Source organism: Athene cunicularia (assembly GCF_003259725.1).
Source record: "Athene cunicularia isolate RWA chromosome 20 unlocalized genomic scaffold, athCun1 chr20_part1, whole genome shotgun sequence".
Taxonomy (NCBI): domain Eukaryota; kingdom Metazoa; phylum Chordata; class Aves; order Strigiformes; family Strigidae; genus Athene; species Athene cunicularia.
Window position 1 is genome coordinate 9,488,497 of NW_020799125.1, and position 22,047 is coordinate 9,510,543.

At 44.4% G+C, this 22,047-nt stretch overlaps 1 protein-coding gene across 2 annotated transcripts in view; it reads right to left on the reverse strand.

Moving 5' to 3' along the window:
- The window catches only part of RIMS4 (regulating synaptic membrane exocytosis 4), a 53,218-nt gene that overhangs the window by 7,669 nt on the left and 23,502 nt on the right, over window positions 1-22,047 (reverse strand). For both annotated transcript variants that reach the window (XM_026862010.1, XM_026862011.1), the window contains exon 2: window positions 11,701-11,842. In XM_026862010.1, coding sequence (XP_026717811.1) covers window positions 11,701-11,777 — 77 coding nt within the window. In that variant the 5' untranslated portion in view covers window positions 11,778-11,842. The remainder of the gene's footprint in view (window positions 1-11,700; window positions 11,843-22,047) is intronic.

Below are 22,047 nucleotides of genomic sequence, written 5' to 3' on the forward strand. Positions count from 1 at the left end.
AGCTACTGAAACACACGTCAGGAGCTCTGTGCCGGGGTACCCACGCTACCATGCTGGGCTTCGCACTCTGCCTCCGGGGAAGCTGCTGCACACCGGAGTCAGGCACTATTACAAACCTCCTGCACTTTTCCAAATATCCTTGCAGAGGAACACTTACCCACATAATGACACAGCTCCCTGCTGCCCCAAATTCATTTCTTAGAAAGGATGCCGCAAGGAGGCTGCGTGTTTGGTACAAGTGAAGCCAGAGAGGAACCCTGCCTGTGAGGCGGGCTGGGGACTGCAGGCTCTCACACAGCCTGAGTCAGTCACAAAGATTCATGCTTCCCCCCTGCAAGCCAGTTACATTTAAAAAAAAAAATTTTTTAAGCCCCATTCAGCCAGAAGAGTGTTAATTTCAGGTTGGGATTTCAGCTTTCATTAGCTATTTGCAGACCTGGTCTCAGGCCCATGAGAATATTTATTTATTCATTCAGATGAGGAACGAGGAAGCCAGCACACACACCTCAGCATCTCACCACGCATGGGACTGAAAAGGACATGTCACCAGCATGTGTCCTCATGACAAGTTCACAGGGTGGTTCAGCTCACTGTGACAGGAGCACTGAATTACATGGCCACACTCTTCCAGAGCACTGCACCTCCCCTCTGTGCTGACCCGACTCTGAGAAACCTGGTTATTACTGCTACACAGGGAGCTGCTGAGCCATCAGGATGAAAAAACCTGACCTTGAGCTCTTTACAAAAGTCACTTTTGTGAAAAGGGATGAGGGAGGAGGGTGTCTTGGCATCCTGGAAGACAGGCTTGGGAGGGGCTGTGCATGGGGTGGGTTTTCCCATTTGGTGGTTATTTCACCCTGCGTCCATTGTTTGCACAAACACTCCGGGTGATATTTTGAGATACAACAGAAACAGCAGGATTTATAATGGGCATTAATTGCAGAGAAGGCTTAAGATTTTTCTCGGTTTTCAGTGTCACCGACTCCTCAGAGGTGCATCCCCAGTGCCACCGTCCATCCTGGGGCCGCACTCTGCTCCCTGTGCGCCCAGCCAGCCCCAGCGGGACAGCCCTCTCCGGGGATCAGCACCCCGAGCACAGGACAATGCAGCGATGCTGGATTTGTAGCCAGGCTCTTGAGGACAGACTGTGCACAGAGACATCCCCAAGGCTGGTAAATCTGCAGGGACAGGGACATGTGATAGGGAAAGCAGGGGAAGGGGGAGCCTGGAGCCAGACAGGCTTTATCAGGCTCATGATTTGCCCATACAAGGAGGGAAGAAGTGAGTCCTGGTGTACATGAGGACCTCCTTGAGGCTGCTGGCTCAGGCGTTCTGAGCTGCCCAGAGAGAGTCAAAAAAGGATGAATACTAGTGCTTAGAGAACCCAAAATAGTTCAAGAAAAAGGAGACCTGACAGAGTAAGACATAAGAGTCAGCAGGAGATGAATGGACCATCAGCCAGAGGTAAATGTTTTCTTTATTCTCAACTCATGGAAGATAAATGGGCCGAGCTCGGGTCTCACTTCTACCCTGGGGAGTATGTGACCTGAAGGAACACGTAAATAACAAGCTGGCAAGACAACTCACAACTGTTCAGGGAAATGTTCACTGCCATGCTCAAAACATATGCTTGGGCTCATTAGCAAGATGCCAAGGACCAGGATAGCAGAGGGGAAGCCCAAGACTGAGCGAAGCACACCCAGAACCAGGTCTCAGAGCAATCCCTCTCTGAGGTGAAGTCTGACCATGTTACTGATACAGGGACACAAAACTGCGAGAAGGCCACCCCCAGAAACTGCACATGCTGCAGGACAGGAAAGAGAGACCCTTCCGGCCCCTGAATACTCAAAACGATTCGTGAAATGTGCCACAGCAGACCACTTTCCCTTACTTGCTAGGGAGAGAACTACATTGAAGGCTGGTGCCAAGTATTTGTCTGCACTTGATGCATGTGTGGAGAGAAATCACCCATGCTCTCTCACAGCAGCTCACCCCTCCTTTGGGCAGCACTGCTCCCAAAGGCTCTGCCTGGCAGCTGGGGCAGCTCAGGACAAATAAAAGCACCTGCTAATGGAGCAGCTGATGCTGCAGACCACATTAATGATATTCTGATGTAAAGCAAAATATAATAGCAAGAAAGCATGAAGAACAGTGTTAAAAAGCACAAGAACGAGAGCTGTTGGGCTAAAGGTGAACCATCAGCAACTGGAAGTGTTTACAGCAAAGCAAATGTTGCTGTTATCTCCACACAGATGCAGAAGTCGGAAGGCTCAGGATGACCTCAAAACGATGAACACTCCTCAGTGCAAATAACAGCAAGAGAGCAGGACATTGCTGCAGGGACACCAGGGCTGTGCCACAAGTGTGGACCCTCACAAGGAGGGCAGTCAAGCTGCTGCTTGAAGGAAGCTGCTGCTGCTTTGTAGCACTGAGGCTGATCTTGAGAAGAAGGAACATCAAAAGCCCACTTAAAAACACAGGCCAAGGTCAAAGCTCCAGCAGTTTGGGTAACAGCCTCAGTTAATAGGTTTGCTAGCACTGTGTGAAACTCAGTATTAGGTTAGACAGTTAATGTTCTCCACTGTCGTTATATTGGGCTGGGAAGGGAAGATGTAGGGAATTAATTCTTTAATAGATTATGCCAATAGCTGGTGGGACTGGCTGCTATGTTGCACAGACACTGACCTTTTGCAGTGCTGCTTTCTTAGACATTATAAGCAGCAGCTCTAAATCAAGCTCCTTGGCTTTGACCAATTCCTGGACATATATTTGAGTATTGCCAATAACCCTGGAATGGAAACAATTTCTGTCTGGAAAAATCATAAGCTACCTCCAAGAAAGTCATTGCTTCTCCCTTGAGAGGAGAGGGAAAGGGAAAATAAAACTGCAGAATTTTAGTATGAATGTGAATTAAAAACAGCAGGAACCACTTAGCTGCATCGGCTAAATTTAGGATGCTCAAATCCAGCTCAGTGAGTTCTGTCTGTCAAGTGCTCAGAGAGAAGCTGTGAGGGGGTCGTATGGTGTGATTCTGAGATTGGTGGGACAGACCTTCCCCATTCACTTGCTTTTCCTGCAGCTGAAGCAGGGAGAAAAACAGCTCCAGAGACCACTGTGACTTCATTTAACACAACCCTGATGCACCCAAGAGCCCTCCCTTGCCACTGCCACATGCTGCACGCTCAGCAGACCTCTCCTGCCTGACCTCTGAGGAAACCAAGTTGTTTCTCACCTGCCCTTGATCCAGCAACCCGCTCTCCAGCTGAATCACAACATACTGAATGTGCTGGCAGGGAGATGTGCTCCCAAAGGGATCCGCCACAGGTGACAGTGGTGGCTCCACCTTGGGTGACAGCCAGCAGATGGGTTTCACAAATGCTGGAGCAACTCTGGAAAGCCCTTCCCCTCCCATCGCCAAACATGCCTTTCCCTTAAGGGGAAAAATTGCTACAACCTGGTTATCACCAATACGAGATGGGTTTTTTTATTGCAATCTAAAAAGAAATGCTAAAAATATCCGGAGGAATAAAGAAGGAGCATTTTGCAGCTGACTTGCAAATAGCAACTGTCATAACCAGCAGGGCCCTGGGGCCTGGGGCTGCGGCAGGACCATCTCGTGCTGACAAAGAGCAGCACACAGAGAAGATTACAGGTGACACTTGTCAGCCTTTTGTCTAAAGGGCACAAACCCTCCACTGAGTGAGGGCAGTGCAGCATTCTGAACAAGAATGAAAAATTAATTATCTCTTCTCTGGCCCTCTGCTTTCACTAATCATGATTCATGGGCTCTGCTTTGCCACAGCTGAATGAGAATGATTTTAATGAAGTTAAAGATTATGGGTTTTGCTGTAGAATTGGTTGTAAATCAAATGTGACTCTGTTATTGACCTGAAGGCACAAGGAGAGCGCAGGGAGGTTAGTGACACCTCCAACCTCCAGGGTGTCAAGGACAAATGAAGGACATTTTGCCAGAGAACCCGTGAACAGGGCCCTAGGCTGCAGGTAAGGAGGCAGAGCAGGGGCAGCAGCAGGGTAACGCCGGGGATACTATCAATCCCGGGGTCTCTGCGCCCACCAACGCGGAGTAGCACCAGCAGAAACCTGCGCAAACATTAATTTTGTTTGCACTGGTACCAGCAAAAGGTTCAGCACCGGCTGCAAACCCCATTTCAGACCATGAATAAAATAACCCTTTCTAAGCCCAAGCTGCCGCTGGCACAGCAGCCAGCTAGCCCAGATGCCTCCACACCACGCTGAGGGTATCGCAGCAGGGACACACCTCGGGACGCAGGGGACAACTGCTCTTCCTGCAGTCGTGTGGACACCCACGAGAGGGAGACAAGACCACGCAGACACCGGCCAGCAAGGCTGGAGCGGGCAGGCAGAGCCCCGAGCCAGCCCCACATGCAATCCCCATGCGGAACGTGCACCCAGTTACCCCTCCCGACTTTATGAAAAAGGCGACTGCATAAACAATTTGGGTTTTTTGTGACACGTTTATATGCGGAATAGAACCGTGCGTTCACTCAACCTTAGGAACCGTATTCTCAAACTGGGGCTGTGATTGCCTACATGTTCTTTAAAACACAGCATTCATAATCCTGATTATTTAGGAAATCTGTGCAGCAGTCTCTGAAGACTGTGCTCCTGTGTTGCACGCTGTAGGTCAGGGCGTGTGAAATCTGTCCTCTGTAGTGTAATTTAAGAGTGGCTTAAAGGCTCTTTGCCAGCAGCATCATCTCCTGACGGACCCATTGCAAAGATCTGTGCCCTTCCTCTCCACATGCAAAGCATCATGCTGTTGATTCCATCACAGCAAGGCTGATGCTCTTCATATATATTCAGATGGAGAACTAGCTTTTCAAAGTTTGCTTGTGAACTGATCAGGATTTGAATGCCGAGATAGACAATGCTGATTTCAGTACCAAATGGTCTAAAGAAAATTCAGAGCACCTGTGCTGATCCCTCCCTTACCGCATATGTGGCTCTGCTCAGTCTCGCCTGCACCCCCACCCGTCGTTTGCTGTGCATCAGCATGCAGAGTGCATAACAGCACAGACACATTTAGGGAAAATGTATCATTAATTTCTTTTCCTGTCCATGCAGAGTTTGTCTGACCTCTTTTCTAAATCTATTTTTAAATTGCTTCTGAGACTCTGTATGCCAGGTATACCATTATGCTGCTGCAAGCGCCTGCACAATCAGCTTGTCAAAACCTTGCAAAACTCGCAGGAAATATGGTAAGAAGGCATCTTCACAGGTCACCCCGTAAACACCCAGGTCTCAAGGCCAGAGCAGCTTTATATACATCATTCATGACAGCTACCTGTCTAATATGTTCTTGAAATCCCTCCCTAGAGAATTTATTCCTGTGCATTGCTTTATTTTTTTCTTCCATATCTTTTTCCAGTCCTTCCTCTTTCCACATCAGTCCTCGACACTATTCATGAGTTACTCATTTGAAGCACAGACCAGTATATTTCCTTACTTTTGCCCTCGATACAGTACTTTTCAATTCTATCTTACAAGATTTTGGGACTGGTCTTGATTGTACCAACTTGCAACGGCCACACACTAGCTGCTGCGTCTGTGCAGAGCGAGGTATTCATCTGCTCCCTTCCCAGGCTGGGTGTAACACCCTTTTGTCAAAGAGCTCTGTCAAGAGGAGGGGTATTCCGAGAAGACTTTGTGTGTTCCCCCGCTTGGACCAAATCCCCATTACTGCCTCTCTATTACACTTGCAAATGTTGACTTTTGCAGAGCTGCACTGCTCCGCTGCTGTGGGTTCAGCCAGGTGGGGTAGTGGTGAAGCCAGAGAGCTTCAACACAGCCACCCCCCAGCACACTCCAAGAGCAGCTATTTTCAGAAGGTAACATTTTGGTTTGTGCTTTTCATGGACTTATTCATACTATCCACACAACTGCCTATTTGCCATCAATTCAAACCTTTAGAAACAATATAATCTCAAAGAGCTGCTCCACTGTGTCCAGTATATACATAGGATGCGTTTGGGCCCAGGGTTCAGAAATTACTGTTCCATTCTCAAGTATTTTCTAAAAGAACTTTTTTTGTCCTCTTCAGGCATAAAGTTGCAATTAATAAGCAACTTGCCTAAACACAGCTATGCAACTGAATGGTTTGACTGGATTAACTAAGGTCTACATCTAATGCATAGGTGAAGACCTTCAGCTCTGCCTTTAAAATCCAGGGACAGCATCACATACTTCCTTCATCAAGAAGAAAGGGGGAGGGGGAATTCTCCTCTGAGACTGATAACATATTCGACAGTTATTTTATTTGAGCATAAAAAAATCCCATCAGAACTCCAATTTCAGGGAGCAGTAATGTACTGTATAACAATCACACTCATCCATATTGCATGTTAAGGTCTTTTAAATTGCATCTTATGCACAGAAGCCAAGTAGGTATCTATCAGCTAAGGAGGAAGGCAGAACTGGTTACTTTAATGTCCGCTGCCTCATCTTTAAAATATTTATGGTGCATATAAGGAATTATTAATGCAATACGCATCTGACTACATTGTCAGGGGATTGGGCACATGGGCCCTTACCCTGCCAAAGTCAATGTGAATGCTGCAGGAGCTTTCACTTCGGCTAGAAAGGCTTTCTGTGAGCATCTCTATCCCTGTAGGACCCAAACCCAGCCTGACCCCACACCTTTCCTCTGCCAGGCAATATCCCTGTTTCTGCCTCTCAACAAGCCCCGCTTCTCTCCTGGCCACTCCACTTTCTGTAACGTTTTTAGCACTGTGACATGCTGTCTTATGTGCTGTAACATGCTGTACTCTGCTTGTGTATCCGATTCCTTCTGCTGTATGAATTCTGCCACCTAAACGGTGCTATAAAAACTATGCAGCAAATTATGTACAAAGACCTCCCCCATTCCCATCCCCACCTTATCAGGCTAGCTCCATTTTTAGCAATTGCAAGTCATCTCAGACGCACTGAATAAAAGATAGCTACCTGCTTTCAGAGAGCAATTCTGCCTGTTCCCAAGAGGTTGCTGAAGGTGGGATTCACTCTATTTACTGCTGTAAGTACAGCTCTCAAGGTCGCATCCTCTCTGAGCTGTGCTGGTCAAGCTTAACAGCACAAAAAGATGCGCTGTTGTTGAACAGGCTGACTAATTTTTTGGCATATTACATTCTCCACGTGTTTCCAGTCTTCAAAGGCCTTGATTTCTTACAGCCTGATCTGTATTAACAACATATATCATTATATTTTTTTTAAAGGACTTAGAGAAAAGGAGAGCCCTAAAGATAATTTGCTATAAAAGAGTCTAGAAGTCCCCTGGCTTTGGGTACCAAAAAACAAGCATTCAGTGAATAGATATGACATGAATTGCTTGGATGGTGCATTTAGGAATCAAGTCTTCTGATAATTCTTGAATGATGATGGATAATTTTTAGTGAAGGAAAGTGAATTTTCACATGGCCATACAATCACAAGCCAGGCCAGTATTTTCTCCAGCTTCCTTTTAGTTACTGCTCCATAGCGAAGCAGAGAAGAGCAGGTAGCTCTCCTTGCCTAAGCCCCAGCACTGGCTCACATCAGCCCTGTATGCACAGATGGGAAAACCAGGGCAAGTCATAGCTTGCAGGAACAGCTCGAGACAGAACAAAGCCGAGAGGTGTAAGATGCCCATGCCAGTGGCATGCCCGCCAGGCTGCATTCTGCCTCCAGCCCTTGTCATGATGGTGGCTTCACGTGGGATCCAGGCTCGTGCTGCCCTCATGATGGGAAAAAGATAACATGGCTAACAAGATGATCCTTCCTTGCTGGACAGGCAGACTCATCTCAGATAATACAAGAACACTCCCCTAAGTTTTTGCTAGTCATCACCTGCTGTGCTTTTCTAAGGTAAAAATCACCTTAGCTCTCCATAACTTAATCATCTCAGCAGTAGCCAACAAGAACAAAAAAGCCACGAACACCATTTATTAGGGACTACAGCAGCTAGCAGTCTTTTGTTCTAGCTCCATTTTTGTCTTTCTGCTCCATTTTCAGAAAGAAAAGTGGTTGGCAGTAGTAAGTTATACACAAGTCCAGAATCTATTGCTTTCTGAGTGTTGTACATGGTCTCGTGCAGCTGCAGCAAAACCCAGCCAAAACAAGATGTACGTTGTGCAAGAGCCAGGATGGAGCTGGAGATCTCTGCTCTATCTCAGGGGTTTGTTTGTGAATTATTCCTATATGCAGAATTTTACGCTTGCAGTAATCTTGGTGCCCTGAGACTACCTGGTAGGCACTTGCTACAGCAGGTAACTGTCTTCTCATACAGATTTTTAAGTCCATACATAGAAGAAAATACTCCTGTAGAGATTTATAACCAGTGCTAAGATTGGTCTTGATGAATTATGAATGGAAACATCTATGTGGGCAAAAGCAGAATCAATCTGTCAGCAGAAGACCTGTCCTCTGATGACAGGAGGAGGACAACAAGGTGGGAGAGCACATAATGTCCATTAGCCTATCTGAAAGCAGACTGTAGCCATAAAGATCCCGCAAATGAAGAAACAAGGAAAAAAAGGTAGCAGCACTGCTTAAGATCTATGGAGGCCAAAGAAAGCAAGGCCTTGAGGTGAAAGAACATCCCATAATAACAGGGAAGTTCTAGGAAGCGTAAAAAAAAAAACCCCAACAGTCCAAAAGCCAGTCTGTTGTGAAGATCAACTCAGAAGACATAGCGAGGGTTTGACAGATGGTGTCCCTGGTCCCACCTGCTGCTCACAAACAAGCCTGGCTACAGCACCTGGATGCACAAGGCATGGTGTGCCTGCACGGGGCGATGAGAGCGTGAGTGAGGGAAGCCTAGAGGTGTGAATGACTGAAAACACTTTTGTTTAGAATAAATATCACCTTCCCCTTCTGTAAGGTCTCACACTGGGTTTTATTATATTGATTTCCTACACTAGTGCACAACCACTGTGCACTATAAAAGCCGGGTAATATGGATGGGGGACTTTCTGTATGACAAAAAATTAAATGGAGCAGTGTGTTGACATTGTCAGCACTTTCTGGCATGCTGTATGAGCTTAAATTCCAGGAGACACGTCCTTTATACCAGCTAATCTTCACTATACTTCATCTACTGGTAAAACCCTAAAGGGAGTATTTTCTTGAAGAAGGGTCTACCATATCTGAGGAGAAGTATATCCCTATATAATAAGCTTCCCCATAAAAACATCTGGATTTCATGCACTCTAAGTATTCACACAAAAAGGAGCATTGCTCAAAATCATAAACTACAGAAAATTCTTCGACTGCGATACTTTGCACTGGCACAGACCAGTGGTAGCTAGTTGCAGACAGCTCGCCACAACAAACATAAAAGCAGTCAATCAGCATCACTTTTTAAAAGCGCAGTTGTATGACTGAGAGCAGGCATTTAAGGCCTTCTGCAGCAAAGTTTCACCAAATCTTTGATCATTTCAGTGTGCCACCTTTGGAAGTTGTCCTTTTTGTCCTTAAACTGAAGAGGATTATGAAAACATAGTGAACTTCGGAAACAAGCCCAAGCTCTTGGAAGAGGGTTTTGAATCTGTTTTCTTGCCTGTGTGAACATATCGAAGAGATGCGTGGGTAGGAAGATCTAGGGTAACCTCGTCTTGCTGAAAACTGAGTTTTTGACAGTCAGTGGTAAAAACTGTCTCTGACCTAGGAGTATCTGCAACACTCAGATGCAGATAGCTCAAGCTATCCCCAGCATTAAAGAAAGAAAACAAACTTGCCACAGCTAATGCAGTCCTATGAATCTTCGTTTTGCCTCCCTGGGAACACAGCTACAGCCAAAAAGAGAGGTCAAGAGAAATCTGATTTAGGAGAATACATCTCTGTTCCTCAAAGCTATTCCCCAAACAATTCCTTTCTTTGCCACAGGTAAAGAAAGCAGAGAAAACCCCTCCCACCATGTTTCAAGAGAATAGAGCCCTCTCAGCTCTTTGTACTCTCAGCCCTGTTTGCTTATCACTTGCAGCTCAGACAGATAGCAGCAATTCCCACTGGCTTTCCAGAGATCAATTATCCCACCTAGGAACAAAGCATCCAGGAACTACTTATCACACTTTTCAGAGAAGTAAGAGGAGAAACCATCCCATCCCTGGCAGAGGGGCTGGCGAGGATGTTCTGCCAGCATTTGAGGCTGGAATACCAAATGTTAGACTTGTTCTAATAAAGACATTTAGATTGCAAGACAGGATTTTTCTTTCTTTGTTTAGCTGATAGCTACATGCTGTCTGTCTTCAGGGTAAAACAGCACTTGTATGGGTGCAATATTTTGTTGGCAGAAATAGTCTCTCTCCAGGAAAGCCCAATCAAAGCAGCCAGGGTATGCAATGATAGGACACAGACCCTTCAAAGAATTATACCCCTTCCCAGGAGGGTAAGGTATGTAAATATAAAAAGGAAATAATTCTACTCTGCATGAAAACAGATTCTTGCCCTGCATTGCCAAGGGACTGAACTTAATCACTAATCCTCTACATCTCGTAGTGGAGGCAGAACTCCAAGCCACAGGACTATGCTGGTGTAGCAGGAATATTTCCCTGGAGACAGCAGCTCACTGAAGAGATAAGGTACATCACAGCTTTGGAGTGACAAGATTGCTATCGCAGCCTGTGCCTCATTACTATTTCCAACCTTCAGCACAGATCTATGATGCCTTTCCAGGATTAGCCTACTTCTAAAGCTAAAGAAAGTCTATCTTAATTTACAGTCTGTTTCTTATTTAACACCAGAATCACATTAATTGAGAGCGCCTTTGGACTATCCCAGCATTTTAGAGGTACAGTGTAGTTGGACTATCACGTTGGACTAGAGAGTGTACAGAGCAATGCCAAGTGTGGTACTTGGCTTAAGAGCACGTTTTAGGTATTTGGCCTCATACCTAGAACCATGGAATCTGATGGTACATACTGCCTCCTTTTTTAAATACTGTTTTTTTTCACCTCCAAAGATTCCCAGGAATGGTCATCTTAACAAAATTATTATAATCTCCGATATGGATTCAAATAATGGAAATATAAAAAACCAGAACTGAAAACAAGTCAGGCCCTAAAGTTCTGGCCTAAGGATCCCTTGCTTTGCATTCTGGTATAAAGCCTAAATGCAACCAAGTGTGTTGTAACTTTTTCTGAAGTCAAAAAACATTTCTAAAACACGTTCTTTTAGGACACTAACTAAAATGAAACAAAAGAAAGTTTGTTACCAAAAGTACACACAGGCTTCTAAATATGTATTTTGATATCAGAATGATTATTTTGCTACTTGCATCCTTTTCATCACTTTGGCACCTCCCTCCTTGCCCAAACTGAAAGGTCATTTTGAAACAGAGGAGATGGACAACTATTGTGCAACATTAAAAACTACTGGCTTATAATTTACTACCAGTAATGAGCCTCAGATATTCACCCTGAATTATTCTTCTAAAGGTAAAGTGGTTAAAAGTAATGGGTATCTGCTTCAGCTCAGAATAATGAAGACACTAAAAAAGTATATAAACAGCTAAAGTATGTGCCAGCTATGCAGGCAGAGAGATCTGCTCTAATTGAATGGGCAGTACACCTACAGTGTAGGCAAGTCTGAAAAACACCTCATCTATCATGCTGGAGGAAAATTAATAGGTATCAGAAGAACAGTGCATCCCAGAAGTGATTACCCAGCTCCCTTTCAATGACTTACTTTCCCTCTGATCCATAGCTGTTCATGCTGTCCTCAATGGACTCGTGGCTGGCTTGACGGACAGTCCGGCTGGGCATTTCAACAGCCAGCCCAGTTTCTGTGCTCCTTTGGATGGCTCCTTTCAGTCTCCGACCATCTCCATCTAGGAACAAAAGGGGACAAAAGACAGTTGGCTATTGCTAACACAGCCTTTTGCAACGACAGTCAAGGAGAAGCAGAGAAGGTCTTTCGGAAGACCAGCCTGGCATCTGGTAGCCAGGCAGCACTTTTGTTACTCAGCCCTGCTTCATCAGCAGCTCCCAGTCAGCTTTGGAACAAACCCAGTGCTCCAGCAAGCCAGGGCTCAGCAGAAACTCAAAACATACATACCACCCTACCTACTCCAACCATTTGTACCAATTAATTATGCATCGAGTGCAGATGCATACAGGCACACAAGCTGGCTATACGCAGAACTACCCAATTTGGGAACACAGCAGCAGTAACCATGGGCAGGGCTGAGGTGTACAGCGTGACCGTGCCTCATTCCTAAATCCCATACTGCTGCCTCAGATTGTCCAGAGCAGCAAAGAGCCACAACTCCTGGTGAGCACCAAGGGAGAAGTCAAGAGGAAAAGACCAGGGAGCACCAGAGGTGCTGTGAAGGAACAAACCCTCCCAGGCAGGCCACAGAGGAATAGCTGGGCAGGGCCAAAATGTTCCCTGGTGGCACATGGAGAGGCACCAGCAGTGGAAAACCCTGGAGAGGACTGTTTCCCTTCATACACACCCTCGGCCACAGCGCAAGGGGAATTAAGTAGGTTTTGGTTTCTCCTGGGTACAATCTTTAGAGGTTCAGCCCTCTGAAATTAACAGCTGCTATTTTCATCCTCCATCTCTAACAGTCTGTTTCTCAGAACAAACCATGTTATGTAACGAATATATAATGAATACCATTACTATTAATTGCTTTAGCTGGTGTTAGGAAGCTCCAGATTTCATCCCACATAGAGCATTCATCCTGAAACACATCTGCTACAAGTCTTCTGAACAAAGCAGAAATATCTAAATCCTCTGAAGATGCCTGCCTGTTAACCTGAATTCAGACCACCTTTGACCCACGGTGCTCTCAGAAACCCACCAACTTTTTTGAGTACCACCCCTGGAGAAGAAATGACCCAGCTACTGAGTCTAGAGATCTCAGGATCCCCAAATAGTAAAGAAAACAAGTCTTTCCCAACTACTTTGAAAATATGAGGATATCTGTAAGAACCTGTCTAAAATACACAGAACCTTGTTATTTGTGTAGAAAGCTGCTTGACCTAAAATACTTTTCTTTAGATCTTGGTGTGAACAGGCATTTAAAAAAAAAAAAAAAAAAGAACGGTAAGATATCAGAAATGCCTCCTATCCTACTTCTCAAATTATACCTATACTGAAATGTAAAGACAAAAATCCTCCTATAAATAAGCTCTAAAGTCCCTTTTCCTCTGGTATCATGAGGTTTCCAACTGGGTAATCATGTTGGCCCCAGGGCTCTGCACCAGCTGCTGTCCCCACATATGGTGCAGCATGTGTATGCATGTCCCTATGGGCTAAGAGGAGAGAATATGCATGTTCTGGGTTAACATTAACTACAGTTTGTATTGTTTGTGTGCCTAAAGCAATGTATAAAGCACATTGTATAAATCAGGAAGTTACACAAACGTAAAACATATTTTTAATGTGCTTTCAAAATCCAAACCTTCAGGCAAGAATAACAATACAGGCACTAATAAAAGCAAAGCCTCATGAAACGGCCTTACCTACTTCCCCAACCACTGCAGAACAGTTCCCTTTGATGCACCAACCTCCTACCAGCCTTGTACAACTCACTGGATCCTCTGATGGGGTTTGTGGGTTCCTTTCAGAGCATCCCACAGCCTTGCGGGCAGACTTGATGGTCCATTTAATTTGCCTCACATTCATCTCCACAAACAATCTTTTAATCATCTACATCCATCAATGCCCATCCCTCCTTCACATGCACACTCTCAGAGCACTCAACCTTCTGCACTTTTAGGCTAGAGCCTTGGCAGGCAACTGCAGTCAAAGAGGCAAATGACAAAAATGTAGGAAACAAATTAAAAATACCTCATTGCCCAACTATGAAACATCTGTTTTAAAAAACATCTCTTCTTTCCCCATTCTAATGAGACACGCCTGGAGACATGTATACTTAGAGACTGCATCCATATCTGGCAACAAACGAGAGACAGAGCAAGGCTTTAGAGCAACACAAGGTGCTTTCTATTAGCCACCTCTCCATTCAAAGCTAATGGCATAAAGCAGAAGGGCCCAAAGAGAAGAAAAGGCACACTGTGGAAGACAGGCAGTACCAGACAGGATTCAGCTGGTACGGGTCAAGTTCAGCTGTAGCACCACATGCACAGCTTTCACTGCTGGCTTTCTACGAGTAGGTGATTTTCTAGTATTCTTGATTGCTTTTACAGCTATGACACATGGATAAAAAAAAAAAAAAAAAAAAAAGATATAATGAAGAAACTTCGGAAAACAAGACGACAGGAAGATTGCAAGACTCCTTTGTTCCTTGCTCCTCTTCCAGAGATGCACAGTGACTCTGGCATTTCACAGACTATCTCCCATCATTCTGGAGAAAGGTTCCTCCAGCCTTTTTCCCCTCCAGTCTCTTTTTGCCACAAGTTTCCCTTGAACAGAAGGGGAATAATCAGTTTTGCCAAAAGCTCCCAAACCACTGTGGCTGGAATCAAGACTAAAACAGGGTAAGAGATCAGCATAAGCACCAGAGACAGCATCAGAAATGGCATATAGGTTCCTAAACTACCCACATAAACCCTTTAGTCAAACTTTACCTATATTTAGCATGTAAGAAATATATAGTGTTTTAACACCTTCACTTGGGAGGGATCAGGAGCAGCACACCTGGAAAGGGTCAGCACAGAAAGGGAATAAATGCAGACAAAGGTGCACTGCTTGTCTGTGGACCAAAAATACTTCACAAGCCACAGCCACCTAGCAGCAACCTTCTCTAGTCAGTGTGGAGCATGACACAGGGGCTCTATCTCCTCCCTTACCTGAAACATCTTGTGCTTCAACACCTTTGCAAATCAAGAAGGTAGTAAATGACACGTGTCTATGTGGGTGTTGCCTGGCAAAAACACTTGTCTTAATTTAATTGTTAGAGGTATCTGGAACAAGTAAGAGTAGTATCGATGTTTTCTGCAGTGTCACCAGATTTATTCCCTGCACCTTTTTTCAATTAAGCAATAAACGATGAAGGTTAAGCAGCCAGTCAAGCCTCCAGTGCAACATGCAGCTGAAAAGCAGATCCTGCTTCAGAATGACCTTGGGAAGAATAAATTTTTTGCTCAAATTTCCAGGATGAAGATACACAGCACCTCACAGACGCCAGGAACCAGAAGGGACCAGCAGACACTTTGCCAAGTTCTCTGTGTTGACAGGCACTTAGATTTTCCTCTGTTCAGCCAAAAAAAAATTATGTTTGGCTAAAGAATATCTTCTAAAAAGCTAACCACTCTGGATTTGAAGATAGCGAGAGATGAAGAATCTGCCATTTGCCTGTGCAGTTTATTTTACTACCTGACATTTAGAGATGCGACTTAAGTTTGTCTGGCTTCAGCTTTCACCCATCAGTTTTTTTAATGCCCTTCTTCACTGCGAGGGCTGCTTTGTGTTCTCGCTATAAAGACTTTCTGCAGTGTAATCAAGTCATCTCTCAATCTTCTTTGACAAGTTAAACAGACTGAGCTCTTTATATTTCTCACGCTCTGCCGTTTTTTTCTCCTGCCCTTGAATCTCTTTAATGACCTCCCCAGGTTTCAAACACCCTTTTGAAAACATGCACAGCAGAACTGGAGACTGCATTTTAGTGCAAAAACACATACAGTGGTAAAAATCATCTTGTACTCTCACCTTTACTGCTTCTCCTTCCATCTCCCAAGACCACAGTAACCTCTTGGTATAGCATCACACCTCACTTGGATGCTCTGCAGTCCCTGCCTGTCCTGGTGGTATGACCTTGTAGAACTTTATATTAAGAAATATGTAAGAAAACACATTTTACTTGAAAGGAGAAGCAAAAAGTCCAGATGGCTCTGTACAACTCTCCCACCCTCAATACTATTTATTATCCTGCTAAGGTGCATATTGCCTGTTAATTTAGTGAGGTTTAAACTCATGCTTGCTTCAAATCAGATGAAAATGATAAGACCAGGCCTTCAAAAGAGCCTCCTGCTTTTGAGGCTTTTCCTTGACAACTGCTTTGAGATCTGAAGTAAGTTTTTAATCAATTTACCACTATCACATTTTTTAGGGTCATGTTGTTCTAGGACAAAACCCTTACATACTTACCACATTTACCCAGATAGCTGCTTCTACTAAAACTCAAAGAAAAAAAAAATGTCCAAGAAGACCCATTTTCCCTAAATCCTTCTTGACTGGTATTAATTATATTGCTATAATTTTGTCCTTTATTAATTTGATCTCATTATCATGTTTCCCCTAATTCCGTCTGTGAGCGACATCAGACCAACTAACCAAAAGTTCCCTCCAGATAACCCAGTAATGAATGAGGAGGAGTATGGTGACCGTGAAGGTACCCTGTGCAGAGCAGAGCATCCTGTGGAGAGTTCCCTTCCTTAAATATATTTTCAGCTGTCAACTGCATCAAGAGGCAGCTCTTCTCAGATGGCAGAACTGACTGCCACCAAGAATTGTATTTACCTTAATATTAGGGATGGGAAGTAAATAAATAAGAGTGGCATTGTCCCCTTCTCTCCCCCAAGGAAAGAGTCACTGTTTCCCACATCCTTCTATGTCAATCTAATGCACAACTCTTCGAAGCCCTTCCTCTCTGCTATTGACAGGTCTCTCCATGCTCAGAAGCTATCAAGTTTTGAAAAATCTATGCGAATTCTGCAGTAGCTCATCACAAGGTCATGATTATATAATTATTACTCCTACACAGAATTACTCTATGATAGATGTTTACTGAGTTGATGTTTCTGAGGGACAGAGTGTGTCCCTTTCACTGTTATTCTTACAGTACCTCCTCTCTTGTCACTTCCTTTTCCCCCACTGAGGTACTTGGTACCTTCCCTCTCTTTTTGTTTTCAATTTTATCCTCCATGTTTGCTCAGTCTGCTGGATGCTACCACCACAAAAGGAAAACAGCATGATGCAAGTGCTATGGACCCTCCCATACTTTAGAATTAATTGATATTGATTTAACCCTGAGATTAGGAATTGACTGAATTTCAACTCGACTAGCTTTGCTCCTAAATTAACCAACTGCACAGACCTCATTGGTACTCAAAGCACATGGCCAGGCAGCACCAACACAGGCCACCCAATACATATCAAGGGTTTGGCAAAACTTTTTCCTTCCTGAACTTCACCTTGGGGTGCAAGGTGGAAAGGAAGGGAAATAATTTGGATGCTTGCTTTCAGTTTGCATTTGTTCCCACTGCAAAGTTCTGGACGAAATAACATTTTATATTTTTCAGGAAGAACTAGTCCAAGCCTAAACAAAGAGACTGCATTTCTATTGCTTTTCTTACCCAAGGCAAGCAGCATGCATCGATTTGCATCCATACATGCTGCAGGGTATCGACCTAGGCACACTCTGCTCTCCGGCTTCACACCTGGGTTCCTCAGCAGGTGCATTATCTGCTCTGCTCCAAAATGAGGCCCAGGTACAAACTAGCACTTATGAAGCATGGAGAATCGACAACTTGAGCAGGGAAACAGAAAAACTCATCTGACAGAGTCAGCACACCCTTTGGAGCATGTGGCAGATCATGCAGAAGCAGAGAGGAGAAAAGATGAGGGGGATGAACGTCTGCAACAGTATCATGCATCTGCCTTCAGCATCCAGGGCTACCAGGGGCACGTGGCCAGGTGGGACAGGACCTGACTGCCTGCAAAGGAGATATGCTCCGAGCTATGCAGCTGTTTACACCAAAGCTGCCTGTTCTATCCTTGGCTCAAACGTGGTCTCACAAGTCCTTTCAATTCTCACAGTCATGAACTTCACTCTTAAGGTCAAAAACAAACAGTTGATTCTTGCTCTTCTCCATGAAGATCTGCCCCAGAGAAAAGATGATGTATGTCAGTTTGGGGCTGAAAATGAAGAAGGGAATACACCAAGCACCTATCTGGATATTATCACCTGCTGAGATGAAGAAGAAGGTCCCCAAGCCCAAGAACTGGTCTTCGGCATGTCTGTGGGCAAAAAGCAGCAGTGGGAGTCTCAGCTCAGCACCCTGTGAGACTGATGAAGCATTGACCATTTTACCTACTTCTTATTTTTGAATACTCTCAGAAAAGAGCCAATGCATTAGCGTCTCCACTTCAAATTTTGTCACTGCATTGTTGTTCCTAATGGGTTTAAAAATAAAAGATTGTTTTCTGTTTAGTCAGATGCTGAATCCCTACAGACATGTGCTAAGATTTGTGTGCCATGAATCAATTCTGAGATGAATAAAAGAAATCCATTGTTCAGCTTCAAAGGGAAAAAATAAAAGTCTTCCCACAGCCTTGCATGAATATCGAACACCTGTGACTGCCTGGCACATGCTGAGCAGAGCGGCTGTCAGGGTGGGCACTGCAGGCCCTTTTATATCAGTATCTGTGTTCAGAGGAAGCCATGCTGCCCTCCTAAGGGGATGCTACTGTTGAGGGGGGGAAAAAAAAATATAAATACTGGATTGTCACTTCAGAATGCAGTTTAACAAGATGAACTCAATCTCATCATGCCTGGCAAGGCATGTCTGACATCCTGCCAAGTATTCCCTACATCGACATCCTAATGGAGTGTGAATTATGAGCACCTAAAGTGAGGCAGTTTGTACTGTGCTCCAGAACATGCCAGGCTATCATCACAGCCTGAATAATCCACCAGAAATGACAGAAAATGGCTGGGGATAAGCAGGGGCACTAATCAGGCTGTTCGCTTCGTTCCCCTTGTCCTACTTTCAGACACTAATAAAATCACACCCTTTCTTTCCAAATTAAGCAGAAAATCTTCTGTGGGATGGGAAAAAAAAATTTCAACATGTTAATTCTTAATCTGTGCAGATTAAGTACATCCACAGGGCTGGGATAGGTCATTAAACTCTTCTTGTGAGAGCCAGAGAACAGTAAAATTAGCAACTATTTGTATTACTGTGACAGCTACAGACCCCAGCTGAAGGCAGAGCAGGGCCAGGACACCCACCTCCGCAGGCAGCCTAGGGAGATGCCAGCAAGACACCTCCTCCGAACTCCCACCTGTAGCGTAGTCACCAACACATCCCACTGCTCCTGGGCCACTATGGTATTTTAGCACAAGAAAGCTTTCTCTCATTCTAACATTCAACCCTGCCTTTCTTCACCCACACCTGTGCCCAGATGCACACACATCAAACTCTCCCCTCAACCTGTAATTTTTTTTTCTTTTTCCTCCTCACCTTTAAAAGAAGACCAAAAGTCCTTCACAGAGTTATTTTTGTGAAGTAGGCACTTGGCAGCAGTCCCAAGAGGCTGCCTTCCCTTCTTTACCCACTGAACTTGAGATGCACAACAGAAAACTTCCTCTGGCCTGCAGAAGGGCGACCCATTCCGTAGCTGCGCACAGCACAGGAGCTCTGCGAGTCTTCATAAAACAGCAGCCCTATTTTTAAAGCCCAACTGTAGTTTAATTTAGGTAGGACACAGCTAACCTCCTCCTTCCTCTTCCTTCCTATAAATGCGAAAAATGGAACGCAGATCTGATGCGTCCCTGCACAGCCTGTCTCTCCCTTCCCACCACCCCAGTGACCACCCTGGGAGAAGAGCATTTCACCCTCTATGCCTCTCCCACCCCAGCGGTGTGGGCAGGGGAAGCACCAAGCCCCCCCGCATCAGCTTTTAGGCTTGCCTAGAGTTCCCAGCAACCCCGCAACCCAGCCCAGATCCCCAACTCCTCAGCCACTTTCAAGCAACATTTTCTCCTCCAAGCTGGTCTGAGCTGCAGCTTGTTTTAAATCCAGCCATGTCTGTATTTAAGCAGGTCTCCACCCCAGTAGGATGTTATCACCTCCTGTAGGTTGGGCAGAGCACTGGTAAAGCATTGACTTTGCTTTCTATCTTCACAAGATCCATTTTCGTATTTTAAACTAAGAAAGTGTGATATATTTCTTTCTGCTCCTTTTGCGGTTAAAAACAACTAGTTCCCATGATACTATTTTTAATTTTGACCTTTTTGGTAATTCATCTATATAAAAAATTTAAATGGTCAAAATTTTCATTTAAAAATGTCTAAAAAAAAAGTTATGCAACTAACATGCAGCCAGGAAAATTACTTTGAGATTTCTTCCTTCACTGACAAAAGAGAAAGCTAAACAAACCAAAAGGTAAAGATATATATTCCACTGTCAATGACTTTTAAACACTTTTTTTTGACTATCATAAAAAATTGTTTAGCTTTTCACCATAAAAAAAGCTACAGTACCATAACACTAACAAAAATGTTTGCTTCTTTCAGAGTATTTCATGGGAACTACTTTGTAGCTAGATTCAACTCTTCAGAATTCTTTCCATGTCTCTATTTTGTTTGTAGCAGCAGGATCCAAATAGCTTCATCTGATGGCTGCTTCTGCATTTTTATTTTTGTAAGAAAATGGAACACACTGCCCCCTTTCCCCAATCTGCCATACTTTGCAGGAGAGTCTGATTAAATGCAATGTCCATATGCATACAGAAAACTCACTGCTGTGAGAGTTCTTCAGCAGCCTAGCAAGGAAACCAGAACACTGCCTCATCAGCAGGCCCAGGTCTCTGGGGACAGACAAGCTGGAAGAGCTGCGTGTCTGCAACAGACTCACCCCACGTCTTTCTCCACCTGCTATTTTTTGGGCTTGGGCAAGGGCTGATGACTTAAAAAAAAAGTTAAATCTTACTATAATATTTATAATGCAATAAACCACACATATATATACACACATACACTCTGATCGCACAGCAATGAGGGGATCCAATCTTTCCACTTCTTGGACTTTGTGGTTTAAGCCTCACTAAGAGTTAAACAACTCCTTCTTTGACATTTGCCCACCTGGGAGGCTCTGGGGGTCTGCTATCTGAGCCTATGCCAAGCCAAGGAAAGTTCAGCTGATGGGCTCAGAGAAAAGGTACATTTGGCACAGCCACAGGCAATTAATAACACTAAATAACTGATTTTATTTAAACTACTGCATTTATTCCCTAGAAATCTGGGTGAAATGTCAGACATGGTACCAATAACCAGCAGCGCTTTAAGACAAAATGTTCTTAATTCTGAACTCTTAAAACTTTGCTAACTATGAAGAGCTGGGCACCAGGAAAACATGAAAAGCCAAAAGGTGGGTGGCTAGTTTGTGTGCCAGGGCCATTCCAGGGCTGCCTTATTGTTATTTCCCAATGAGGACCAGAGGGGGAGCTGATTTGTGTCCTTGTGGCTGGAAGTCCTCCAGCTGACCAACATAAGTTATGAAGCTCATGTCAGGATCTCTACTTAATTACAAGTGAGAAAAAAAAAAAGCAGAGCGCTCCGTCCTAAATCTGCTGTCCATCTCACACTATTAATAACTCGGAGGATGTTGCTTACGTCCAGGATCTGAAATATGAATGATCCTGAGCCGCAGAAAACCTCTCAATTTAGAAGAGGATCACAAAAATGAGGTGACTTCACAAAAATAAAGCAGCTAGAAAGCGTCATTGTAAGAGAAGGATGGCATGAGATGAAAGAGTGCCCTGCCCATGCTTCACTAAGCCAGGAAGCTTTTCACGAAGCTTCTGTGCCCTTCTGGAGCCAGCTGGACCTGCCTGCTTGCTAACTATACCTCCTGGAAGGGCCCAGCGTCCTGCTTTTCACTCAATAACTCTTGGGAAGAAAGCAGTGGGCAAAATAACTGAAGCAGCCTGCTTGCAAGCTGTGTTTTCCTGTTGCAGAAGAGGACTCAGGTCATGAACCTCCTGAAGCCACCAAAACTTCTCAGAGATGCTGACACACTCCATCCAAGGGATTCATAATGCTCAACTCTAGTGTTTTGCTTTCACTCAGAATGTTACTTTTAAACTGAGACTATATATCAGATCTTTTCTTCTGGGGGAACTAGTTTGGGTCTTTCTACCCAGAGCCATCTTTTCAAAGCATTTGTAGAGTCTGAATATCTTTCACCTCTTTACCAGATCTGGCTGCAACTGGAAATAACGTGCTACATAAGAACGATGAAGACAGGGGGTGAGAACTGGGCTCTGGCTTAAGTATTGAAGAAATAATTGCACCCCTCAAATTCACAGCTAAGCAGGTAAAGTTTACAGTTTTGGTAC